This window comes from Penicillium verhagenii, assembly GCF_028828195.1.
Source record: "Penicillium verhagenii strain IBT 33310 chromosome Unknown utg000012l_segment0_segment0, whole genome shotgun sequence".
NCBI classification, from domain to species: domain Eukaryota; kingdom Fungi; phylum Ascomycota; class Eurotiomycetes; order Eurotiales; family Aspergillaceae; genus Penicillium; species Penicillium verhagenii.
In genome coordinates, this window is record NW_026643176.1 from 988438 (window position 1) to 999621 (window position 11184).

At 49.1% G+C, this 11184-nt stretch overlaps 5 protein-coding genes across 5 annotated transcripts; 1 reads left to right on the forward strand and 4 right to left on the reverse strand.

The window, feature by feature from the left end:
- Window positions 1-92: 92 nt before the first annotated feature.
- Window positions 93-2315, reverse strand: N7466_011036 (uncharacterized protein; the record flags this gene model as incomplete). The annotated part of the gene is made up of 1 exon (XM_057170425.1): window positions 93-2315. The coding sequence occupies one exon, from the start codon at window positions 2313-2315 to the stop codon at window positions 93-95; it is 2223 nt and encodes a 740-aa protein (XP_057016157.1).
- An 835-nt stretch (window positions 2316-3150) lies between these two features.
- On the reverse strand, window positions 3151-4093 carry N7466_011037 (HIG1 domain-containing protein; the record flags this gene model as incomplete). The annotated part of the gene is made up of 2 exons (XM_057170426.1): window positions 3151-3979; window positions 4053-4093. The coding sequence occupies 2 exons, from the start codon at window positions 4091-4093 to the stop codon at window positions 3151-3153; spliced, it is 870 nt and encodes a 289-aa protein (XP_057016158.1).
- Window positions 4094-4629: 536 nt separating this feature from the next.
- N7466_011038 (transcription factor SPN1) lies at window positions 4630-6036 on the reverse strand (the record flags this gene model as incomplete). Its single annotated transcript, XM_057170427.1, has 3 exons — window positions 4630-4879; window positions 4934-5412; window positions 5473-6036. 3 exons carry the CDS (start codon window positions 6034-6036, stop codon window positions 4630-4632), a joined length of 1293 nt encoding a protein of 430 aa, XP_057016159.1.
- Window positions 6037-7480: 1444 nt separating this feature from the next.
- Window positions 7481-8996, reverse strand: N7466_011039 (putative nucleoporin; the record flags this gene model as incomplete). Its single annotated transcript, XM_057170428.1, has 3 exons — window positions 7481-7579; window positions 7638-8293; window positions 8369-8996. 3 exons carry the CDS (start codon window positions 8994-8996, stop codon window positions 7481-7483), a joined length of 1383 nt encoding a protein of 460 aa, XP_057016160.1.
- Window positions 8997-10052: 1056 nt separating this feature from the next.
- Window positions 10053-10894, forward strand: N7466_011040 (coiled-coil-helix-coiled-coil-helix domain-containing protein; the record flags this gene model as incomplete). The annotated part of the gene is made up of 4 exons (XM_057170429.1): window positions 10053-10072; window positions 10169-10396; window positions 10505-10637; window positions 10796-10894. 4 exons carry the CDS (start codon window positions 10053-10055, stop codon window positions 10892-10894), a joined length of 480 nt encoding a protein of 159 aa, XP_057016161.1.
- Window positions 10895-11184: the final 290 nt, after the last annotated feature.

The window sequence follows — 11184 nt, forward strand, 5'->3', positions numbered from 1 at the left end:
TACAAAATTTGCAAGAAATGTACAATCCGTTTATTAACTCCTGATTTTCGCTAAAGCATGTGTAAATTTTGGGCACTGAAAGACAAGCATAATTAGGGTATATGCGCCATATAATCTCCGTAATGGTCTTCATCACTGCCAAGATCGATCCCCGGCATTGGATTATCATAGCTTGGTATTGTTGGATCATGTTCCGGTGTAGAGTGATGATCATGACCCACCAGTGGTTGATCGTACCCGGGCATTGGATTATCATAGCTTGGTATTGTTGGATCATGCTCTGGTGTAGAGTGATCGTGACCCACCAGTGGTTGATCGTACCCAGGTGTGAATTGATCAAACCCTGTCGTTGAATGATCAAATCCTGTGGCAGAATGATCATATCCGGTGGTTGTATGTTCAAACCCTGTTGTTGTTGTATGTTCATATTCTGATGTCGGATTATCATATCCTGGTGTTGAATGATCGTATCCCGGTGTTATTTGATCACGACTTTGTACTGGTTGATCATATCCTGGCACTGGTTGATCATGTCCCGGCAGTGGTTGCGCCTGTCCCGGTAATGGGTGTAGAGGCGGAGACCATGGGGGAGGTTTATCACCGCCATAAACCTCATGACCATCGGTCTGCTCGGGTGCATTGGCTACACTAATTTGCTCAAATGCATTCACCGAGTGACTTGTATTCTCCGAGTTTTCTGCGGTATTCTGTGTGTCTGCGGTATCCGGAGGTGGACCAGCCACCTCTGTTTGGTTATTTGAAGGAGTCAACTCTGTTGCTTCTTCCTCTGAAGGGTCAACGTTCTTGCCCTTGCGCATGCACCGGGCGACAAGGAGTCCAATGACACAGATCGCAGCCGCACCAGCAACACCACACCCGATACCAATGCCAATCTTTGCACCCTGCGATAGACCGCCTCCACCGTGAGGCGGGATAACATTCCAATATCCAGACCAAGTGCTTTCCCATGATTCTGACGAACCTGTGACGGTGGTGTCGGTGACTCCGATGGTTTGAACAGAGCCGCTCTGTATGTTCGGGCCTGGAGCTTGAGCAAAAAACCAGTAGCCTGTTCCATTTCCATGTTGCCAATTTGTGCCCAGGAAGGCTGCCTGTAGGAAAGCTCTGCCAAGCACATAGTCGTCCGATGGGTAGCAGGGAAAGTAAGTGGTGTTTTGTTCCACAAGTGGTGATTCCAGTGTAAGTTTGAGAAGGTTGAATGGTACTTTGATGGTCGTGTTGGGGGTGGATGAATCTTCGCCCGCGTTGTTCTCAAAAGTGAACGATAGGAATGCTGGCGAGTCGGTGATTTTCTTGAATTTGTCAACAGTGGTGTTCCAGAAGTAAAGGCCCAAGCCTTCATCATAGGTGACGGGAAGCTGCTCCGCGATGGCATCACAGGTATCCTGGGGAAGATAAAGATATGGTCTCGTAGGGTCGATTTCCACAGAGGCCGAGCTTTCGCTGGTACCATTGCTTCGCTTGAAAAGTCCATTCTTGCTCTTGAATGACCACGGAGATCCACCCGCGGCGACACCGAGTCCGATGTCGAAAAGGGGAATATCGAGGGTGCCAAGATCATTCGTGGTATTCACTGGTTGACTGCTGACATTACCGACAATTCGATCCTGGTCATAGCCTCCCATTACCAGTGAGCCCGGAATATATGAAGCCCCCGCCGCGCCGATATGCATACCCCAAGAGTAGGATGGAATTTGGCCGGTCCTCCACGCATAGGACTCGACCATGTTATAGGTGACGTTGTCCACCGTCTGATTCATTGCGAGGCCGCCAAGTGCTAACGTGCCAACCTCCACTGGATATTTATTCCCATTTGGATATGTCTGGTAGGCTTCATAGATACCATTAATGCTGACATTGGGCACACTCATCCCAGCGAAGTAGATCGTATCGCCAAGCTGGCCCGCTTTGACGGTAGCGACACCACCAAATTTATTCACACTCGCATCATTTGCGCTCGAGACCCATGTCATGTCACTTGTATTGTTGGAGTTATCGGAGGGGATATAGAGGGAAGAGGACTGCGAGATATTGAAAGTCCCGGCATTTTCGGCGAGGCAGGAGCTCGTTAGATTAGGCGTCGAGCATACGGTATCGAGAAGGATGGTGCTCGCCCAGCGATCACCGGGATAGAGGGCCACAAATTGCTCATTGCTCCCCAGTTTGGCAAGCACCGCGTTCCAAGGACCATCGGGTCCGTAGGCCTGACCGGACCATGTCGCGGAGTTTGGGGATACTGCATTCGCAAATGTCGACAGCCCGCATATTAAGGTAAAAGAGAGGCCGCGAGTCATGGTTCCCGGGGGGTGGTTCGGTCGAGTTTGGCCGGTTACCGTAAGAGGCGGGGGAGAGGAATGCAGAAAGAACTCTTCCAGGCGCCCAACAACCTTGGAAGACTTACTGAGCACACGATAACCGATCACCAATAATATCAAATGCAGGCATTGCTTTAATGCAGATTTGGTTTGTCTCCACAACCAAATGGGTTTGTCAATTGCCAAGGATGATTAGGGGTAAACGTTAGTGCCTTGTTAGCGTCATAGACACGATTTCCCCCCTCCTATTATTAGCCCTGAAACCCGTTTTTTTCTCCGTTCAATCTTCGAAGTGAAAAATATTTCTCTATCAATCAATAATTACCCTTGATCTCCACTTTCAATGTTCATTTCTGTACTAATTATGGGGTTCAAAAGAGGATCATCGTGCTCTTCAAATCCTTAGCGCGTACTATGCTATTTTTGGCCCCCATTAGCCTGTTGCCTTAACAAGTTTTTGGTTTTTCTATGTATACGAAAGTACTGGAAAATCAAACCATTTTAAGCGATTGGTGGAGTACTCATATTGCAATCCGCAATTGTTGAGCTTACAATGAAAACAAAATGTACATTAGAAGAATATAGGATAGTTCATTAGAGGAGAGACGGAGTATCATACACCACACCAAGCAGATTTTTGTCAAAACCCGGAACACAAGAAACGCCATAAGAAAGAGAGATGCAAGAGGGTAAAGGTTCAAACTGGTTCAGCCTCAAAGAAAGCTAATTCAGATGATCAGATCAACGCCCGAGATCTGAAGGGAATAATGAACGCAATCATTGCGCATAATGGAGAGATAGACAGAAGAGGCAATTAAGCCTTCTTCTCGCCTTCGACCTTCTTCTCGTCTTCATCGTCACTCTTGGTCTCCTCAGACTCGGATTCCTCCTTAGCGGGAGCCTTCTCATGCTCTTGGCTCTCTTGCTTAGGCTTCTCAGCCTTGGCCTCGTGGGCATGCTTTCTCTTTTCGGCGGCGTCGTGTTCACTCTTCAAGCTCAGGGTCTGATGCTTAGAATTCAAACGCTGCTCCTCAGCAGCAACCATCTCCTTCCAGAGATCGCCCTCATCCTTTGAAACATGGTGCGCGGGAACGGACTCCGCAGCCTCAGCCCGCTGAGCTAGCTTGTCACCCTTCTTCGAGTCGAGCATACCCCGACCGCGACGCTGATCCGAGATCTCAAACGCAGCAGACGCGCACAGAACACCGAGCGTGAGACCCTGGGCGTAGACACGGGCCTGTACGAGCTTCTGCTGACCGGAGAGGTGAGGGCTGCGACCGACCAGCACGAAGGAACCAATCATGGAGGCGACCCAGGTGGCGCCGACGATCTTGTATTTCTCGCGGCGGGCGAAGGCGACGACGCGATCGGAAATGCTGAGGCCGCGGGATTCTTCGATACGGAGGCGCTGCTCACGGTTCTCGTACCACATGCGTTCGGCGTTGTTTTGCTTTTCGAACTCGCGGGATCCATGATCGGCCGCGATGATGCCGACGAAAGTTCCCGATGAGGTCACTAGGAAAGCTTTCATGGGGATGGTGAGATGACGGATTGTGTGGTAGCGTTTCGAGGCAAGAAGAACACCAGCTGCTCCAGCTGCGAGACCAGCGAAGCCTCCCAATGTGCCGTACTTGAGGACGGAGCTGTGGTGATGTTTGTCAGTATGGCATGATGCGGATGCGGAAGCGGAGGGGTTGAAGAACACGCCAATCTTACCTGTAGTGAGCATCCTCCTCTGCTTTGGTAAGAAGCTTCATTGTGAATAACGTGTATGTGAGATGAGAAGATAAAAAACTGATGAGATGAGGGGAAGTTTGAGAAGTGAAATGGGGTTATATAAAAAAGTTGGAGATCAAATACCGAGAGCCCGATGGCATGACGTGTTTCGCGGGATCTGCTTTTTCTTCCCGCGGCTTTTTTTTTTCTTACTAAAAATCTCGGGTTCCACTCGGTTTTGGCTCGGGCGTTATCTGCTTTGAAATGAGACTCTACCAGACCCTACTAACTAGTAGTTAGTTATGAGGATCTCACATAATCCGTGAAAATTCGGAGACGAGAGTACATTTACAAAACTCTGATTGGAATATGCGGCATATATCAAATTACAATGCTTATTCACTTTCTACGGCTAGCATTTGCCGAATGCTATCTTGTTACATGCCCATGCCAGATATCAAAGTTCCCGATCAATCCCGAACGCCTAAAACACCCTAGAAAAAGAAATGGGGGAAAAAATAAGGAATGCCCTCGACCAGCAAAGAATGAAAATAAAAAATAAAAGGCGAAACAAGATTTACCGGCGAGATCCTTTGGACGCCGCAGTCTGTCGGGCTTGCATCTTGCGGAACCGGTCCTCACCGCTGGCACCCAAAGGTCGGGCAAACCGACTTTCTTGCACAGCAGTTTGCCGGGGAACAACAGTGTAGCTGACTTGGGTACGGTCAACACGAGCACGGTTGGCGAGACGAGGAGGAAGCTTGTCGCGAGCACGAGCATCAGCAGCGACAATCTCGGCGGTGGTGGAGGTACGCTTGGTGATTTTGCTATGGAATTGTCAGAAAATGCCAACACAGATAGATATAAAATGGTATACATACGTGGGATCAAAGTCGGCCTGCTGGAACACACGCTTCGAGTAGTCGTCGCTGCGCTGGAGGATGGGACGAGTCCATTCCGCCAGTAGCTTCTCTGCCATATTCTTGATGCTGTTTTCAGTTCTCTTGCTCTTAGTATAGAACACAACGACCTTGCCAACTCCACTGGCAATCAGAGCGTCTTTTTGAATGGGAAGCTTGGTCAGGGCAGTCAACAAATCACGCTGGATGTTGTACGCAGGCATTGATCCGTCGTCCAAAGGCTCAAGGAAGAATCGAACGGCCTCCAAGAGATTGATTTCCGGATCGACCAAGCTGTTTGCATATTGGTTGCGGTTGAGAAGTCTGATAACGTCGGGAAGAAGCTTAAGCTTGTGCATGGCAGGCTTGCCTTGCTGGCGGTTGAGAGCATCCATCTGAGCTGCCTGGGTCATGAGCTTTCGCATTTCCTCGATTTCAGCATCGGCCATAGCCTCAAGATCCTACAAAAATGGTCAGTATAAGCCCAGAATGTGATATATCGTGCAAAGGCAATCACGTACAATGCCATCCTGCTTGCGGGCCCGTCGCTTGGTAGGCTTCTTCATAGCTTCATCCATGGCACGGTCAAGAGCACGACGACGGCGTGTCTCGGGATCCAAAGTTTCCTCATCCGTATCGGGCTCTGCCTCCTTCTTTTTCTTCTGCTGCTGCTGCCGGCGGGCAGATCCTTCATCGCCTCCCTCATCCTCATCTTGGTTACGACGGCTCTTCTTTTCACGACGGCCCTCCTTACGGCGCGGGCGGGCCTCTTCGCCCTCAACGCGCTTGCGCTTGTGTCGACCGATCAGCTTCAAATTATCTTCATCAATGGCCAGCTGCGGGCGGTCTTCAACATCGACATTCTCCGGGTCGAAGTCATCGAACTGCGCCTCGTCGACCTCGGACAAGATAGAGTCATCATCATCATCGTCGTCATCATTTTCCTCCTCTTGATCCTCGACAGAAGCTTCGGGCTTGTCACCTTCATCATCCTCTGCAGTAATCGGGGTCGGCGCCTTTTCAGGCTCTTGGTGGTCGGGAGACGCGGCGCGCGAGCCAGTTTGAGGCTCTGGTGAGGCAGACATAGCAGGCGGTGTGTTTCTTTCGTTCAAATTGAATTGGTCGGGTGATTGCAAAGAGGCGAATGGAAGGAGCTCTTTAATGAGGTACGACGAAAAGGCGCGGCTGGTATTTCGTGACCCGGACCCGACGCCTCTCTCCGCAAAGCAGATAAGAACGGCACAAATCAGTCGAAAAAAGTCGGGTAGGATTAGAGCTGCACAGTTTACCGGGTGGTAAGACTAGCAGAGAAGAAAACAATGTAATCAGCAGTAGAGATTGGAGGGGGAAAAGAGGCGAAACAGTCGAGTAGATGAGAGAAGGAGAAGGTGGTCTGTGCTCCCGTGATTTCTTCATCGCCGAACTTCGTCGATAAGTAACAATCACGCTTCATTCGTTTCAACTCACTTCCCACCACGATTTATCCCATCTTTTAATCTATTCTATCCAATCACACACAATGTTCGCTCCCGGTATGCTTCAGCCAAATCTCTCAGCTACACCTATGCTCCCCTTTTCAAGATGTTTGAACCCAAACTAATATGACCCTTCGTTCGTCCAGGCCAAGAACAGCTTTCCCAGCAGGACCTCAAGGTGAGACTTTATGTGTTAACAAACTCTATGGGTGGTGTACCGCCCTCGCTGCTTATTGCTGGCTTCGCCGAGTCATGTTTGACGAGTGCCACATAGTACTGGATGGCAAGACATCGCAGTCTTGCAGTTCCTTGCGTGTGTAAGGCCGCTCGCCATCCAGCAATGTGTGACACTTACCGAACACGGCCCGATTAAAGCACAAATTTGCTATGAGGACATCACATCACCTGTGGCTTATGAATATTGATCAGTGGCTGATCCAAATCTAGACCGCCGAGGTTGAGGCCTGCCAGACTGTCCGCAACGCCGTCTTTGGCGGTATCCTCCTCTACCTGTGTAAGTGGAGTCTTCATATTTGGCAACCCAGTTACTCTATGAATCCAATTTCCTCTCTTCTCTGTGACTCTGATCTAACATCTTTCATTTCAAATAGCCCCCTTCGCCGTTGACTTCGCCAAGAAGTTCCTCTAAACGAATCGCCCTTCACCCTTTTCCTTCGATTGTTTTGTCTCTACAATTGATCCAGTCTCTATCTATCATGATTTGGATGTATTTTGGAGGAGCATTCGTTGATGTATTATTATTTGTACATGCCTGATTATCTTTCTTATGGGTTTTTCTGGAAATAGAGAATGGTAAAAAGGAATTAATGGCAGGATGCCAACTTGAGATTCCAGCTACAAATTAAGGCATGTTTATGAAACAGATTTTAAGATAGTAGATCAATAAAGGCAAGTTTATGGTAGTAGATGAAATCATATTGAACTATGCAGTACAGAGCTTTACTCCACCCAAGATAACGCCGGTGCTCCCATGCCCATGAACATCTTTACGTTATGAAATAAGGATCGCATAGTAGAAGTTGAAGAATGGATTTTAGTTTCCGTTGAGTTTCTGAGCTTCTTCAAACTCCTTCTTGACGGATGTCAATTCCTTCTGCAGATGCTGGATCTGCGCATGGTAATCATCAAGAATCTAAAATATGGTCAGTTGTCAAATATCTAAAAAGCCGGTGAACAGTAGCAGCGCTTACCTTCTTGGCCGTCTTCATTGTCTGCTCATCAATCTCGTCCTCCGCATTTACCGCCGCATTGCCTCCTGCGCGGTCCATCTCCGCCTGCAGGCGTTTGCCCTGCTCATGAATAGCCAGCATGCGGGCCCAAATCTCCTCGCCTCGGCCATTAAGAGATGGGTCAAAGACAGAACGTTCGAGCTGCACAAGCTTCTTCTTCAATTCCTCTTCCGCGTCATCCATCGCATAACCACGGTTGCGCAACACCTGGGTCTTGGCCGCTAAGGCAAGACAACGCTTGCTGAGAACCATGTGCTTTCGCCGGCAGTCGGCAATTTTGATTGAAATCTTGAGATCGTGGCGAGAGAGAAGGTCGGTCAAACAGGTGTTGATTTCGTGAAGGCGTGATTGCATCATGCAAAGGAAATCTTTCTGTCGCTGCGCACGCTTACCAAGCTCCCAGAAGCCCTTGACAAGCACTGGAACGTAGCCTGGGTCTGGGCGCTTACGCAGAGCCGCCTCCCATGAAGCCGCATCATCTTCCGGGCCTGGTTGGTAGAATGGCGCAGACTCTTCTCCAACATTGTTGTACAGGTAGGCTCGGAACGGGGAATCACGGTTAGGAGCATCCCACTTGTCCTTGACGATAGACATCTGCATAGGAACGGTCCGGTGGACTAGTAAGGTAACGCAGTTAGTACCATTTCCTCTAGTGTAATGACCAAGACATATTGGATGAAAACCGAACTCACCTCCTGTAATAGCGCGGCCAGGAGACCACAAACTTGACGAAAGCGATTGTTCTTGCTGCTGTCCCTGTGGCTGGACCATGGTAGTGTGTCCAAACTGGCCCGGTTGAGGTTGTTGTGCCTGTTGTTGTTGCCCACCAAGGAGTGATCCACCGAATGCAGTGTTCTGCTGTTGCTGGGGCTGTTGTTGTTGAGTACTGGCACCCAAACCACCACCGAAAAGTCCTCCGCTGGTCGCAGATTGTTGCGTTTGTGGCGGCGGGCCTGAAAAGAGACCACCAGGCTTGGGCGCGCCGAACAGGCCTCCAGCTTGCTGGGGTTGCTGCTGCGGCTGCTGCTGCGGCTGCTGCTGACCCAGGCCACCACCGAACATGCTACCCGCCGGCTTCTGGGCAGTAGAGGAGCCAAACAAACCCCCTGCCTGTTGCGTTGGCTGAGCTGCGGCAGCATTGCCGAATAGTCCGCCTGTTGAAGCCTGCTGAGGCTGGCTTTGTGGCTGACCGAACAATCCTCCACTGGCAGCTGGGGTAGCGGTGTTTGTGCTTTGCCCTAAGCTTCCAAAGGCACTGGGCTTATTTGCTGTGTTTCCAAACAAGCTGTTGCCAGCCGGCTGGGAGACGGCTCCAAACATATTGTGTCGCAAAAAAATGGCGGAAGGGTATCGTTAAAAAAAAAAAGCGCGACCGAACAGGGATCGGGCGATATCTTGATGAAACGGGGACGCGAAGCGATCGAGTCGGCTTAAAGTGTGCTGGGACGTGCGAATTGAATATCACAACAACCAGTGGCCGGGGTTGGGTGAGCTGAGGGGTGCTGCTCTGTAGAGCTTAGCAGAAAGAAGTGATCAATCGGAGCTAGTTTGTTTTGGGTCACGTGAGGGGACATCAATTCACTGCACTATATAATATTTCAAGGTTCTCAAATTAGTAGTCAATCCATCATCTCCTTAAGTATTATAGCTGAGGAACTGATGCTAATCTTGAATGATAATTAGCCGTTAACAGCTAATGGTGGTTTATTTAAAAACTAAGGAACTTTTCATGCATATCAACTGTACTAGCTCTGGCAATATATTATCCCACGCCAGTTGACCAAAATAGATCCACCTACTACACATGTATATGGTATTTACTAGTACCTACCAGTGACTTAATGCTTGAAATGTTTTAGATAAATTACTTCTGGTAGTTCTCATTCAATCAACGGCTAGGACCTTGGCTTATATCGGAATTCTCACGTCAATCAATGTTGCCTATTTGAAATATTTCTCATAGAACAATGTTGATATGTACATATTTTTGGAGTGCCTCTCTGCAACGTTGAAAATAAAAAAACATACACCAGTCTCAAATAGTGACAACTTTAACTACTAACGTGTCTACATCCATGGATATTATGCTTATTTAAAACTCTATAGGCACGGCAATATCGAAAGAGAACATTAGGATATATATTAAATTGAGTTCAAATGTTGATAGATTTCATTAGGTAGAACTCCGATATGTTCTTGAGTACTTGCATACTTAGTATGTAGTGGTACTCCAAATGCTGAGGTAAGCATAGTTGAACCAGCCAATCAGCATCGATCCAAAGAAACCGACCTTTCATTCCACCGCAACCCGTAGCTCTCGATCAACCAGATCCGTCAATTGCACCTTCCCCAGTCCCTCCAGACAACACCGTCACCATGGCCCAAAGAGATCCTCGGTAGGGCTCCCATATACTCGATTACCCCCCCAAACCGACCCATCCCGACCCCCCTGCCGCGCCAGAATGAACCCGGACTAATCTCCATCCCTCCAGATTCAACCAGCATGTCCTGGTGGACACCACCCCCATGCCAGACCACATCCCCAAGGTGGAAGAGATTGGCGCCACATCTGCACCTTTGTTCAGCGCAGCCTACTTCATCGGCGACCGGTGCAAGGCCTTCAACGATGACTACATGAAGTGCAAGGAAGAAGCGAACGGTCGCGGCGAGATCGAGTGCTTGAAGGAGGGGCGCAAGGTTACGCGCTGTGCTGCTAGCGTGTATGTTACTTTCCCCGCAAGTTGTGCCGCTCAGCCCCAGGCGGATTGAATGGCCTACTGGCCCAACGGAAACATGCCGAGCTGTTTTGATTGACCGGTTTCATATAGCATCAAGGATATCAACACCCACTGCCTGAAGCAGTTCCAGGAGCACTGGGATTGTCTCGAGAACAACAACCACTACCTCTTCGAGTGCCGCAAGCCCGAGCAGGCATTGAACAGCTGTGTTTTCGATAAATTGGTACGCCCGTTCCATGACTGAACTCCATCAGAGCCGTATGACATGCATGTCTGCACAAAATAGCATTGACGCTGGCACTGTTGCTGGAATCGTCATTGGCATACCAAGTTTCCTCTGAGATATGAAGGACTTCTAATTAACACAACACTCTCTCACAGGGCCTGAAGAAGACCATTCCCGGTGCCCCCGAAGGCGAAGTCCCCGTGCACCTGCGCCCGAAGCAGAAGTACGCCCAGTTCCCAGGTCGTCAATTCTAAGAAACGAAAGAAAACAAAAAAGCGAATTAGAATCGCATGTTTTATTCCTGTTCTTCCCCTTGTTTAAGCTCGTTTACATCCGCTCGCCTTCTACAATTGCCGTCCAGGGCTCGGCTTTCTTTTCCGTTTTTAGTGGGTTTGATATACACAAGTGACCCTTGTGATTAGTATATCTGTCTGTGTCTGTCTCGTCTGCTGTATGTTTGTGTAAATATCTATTGGCATCAGGAATGGTTACATGATTTCTGCTTGGTCTGCGTTTAATACCAAGTCTTTAAATGCGTCCGTCT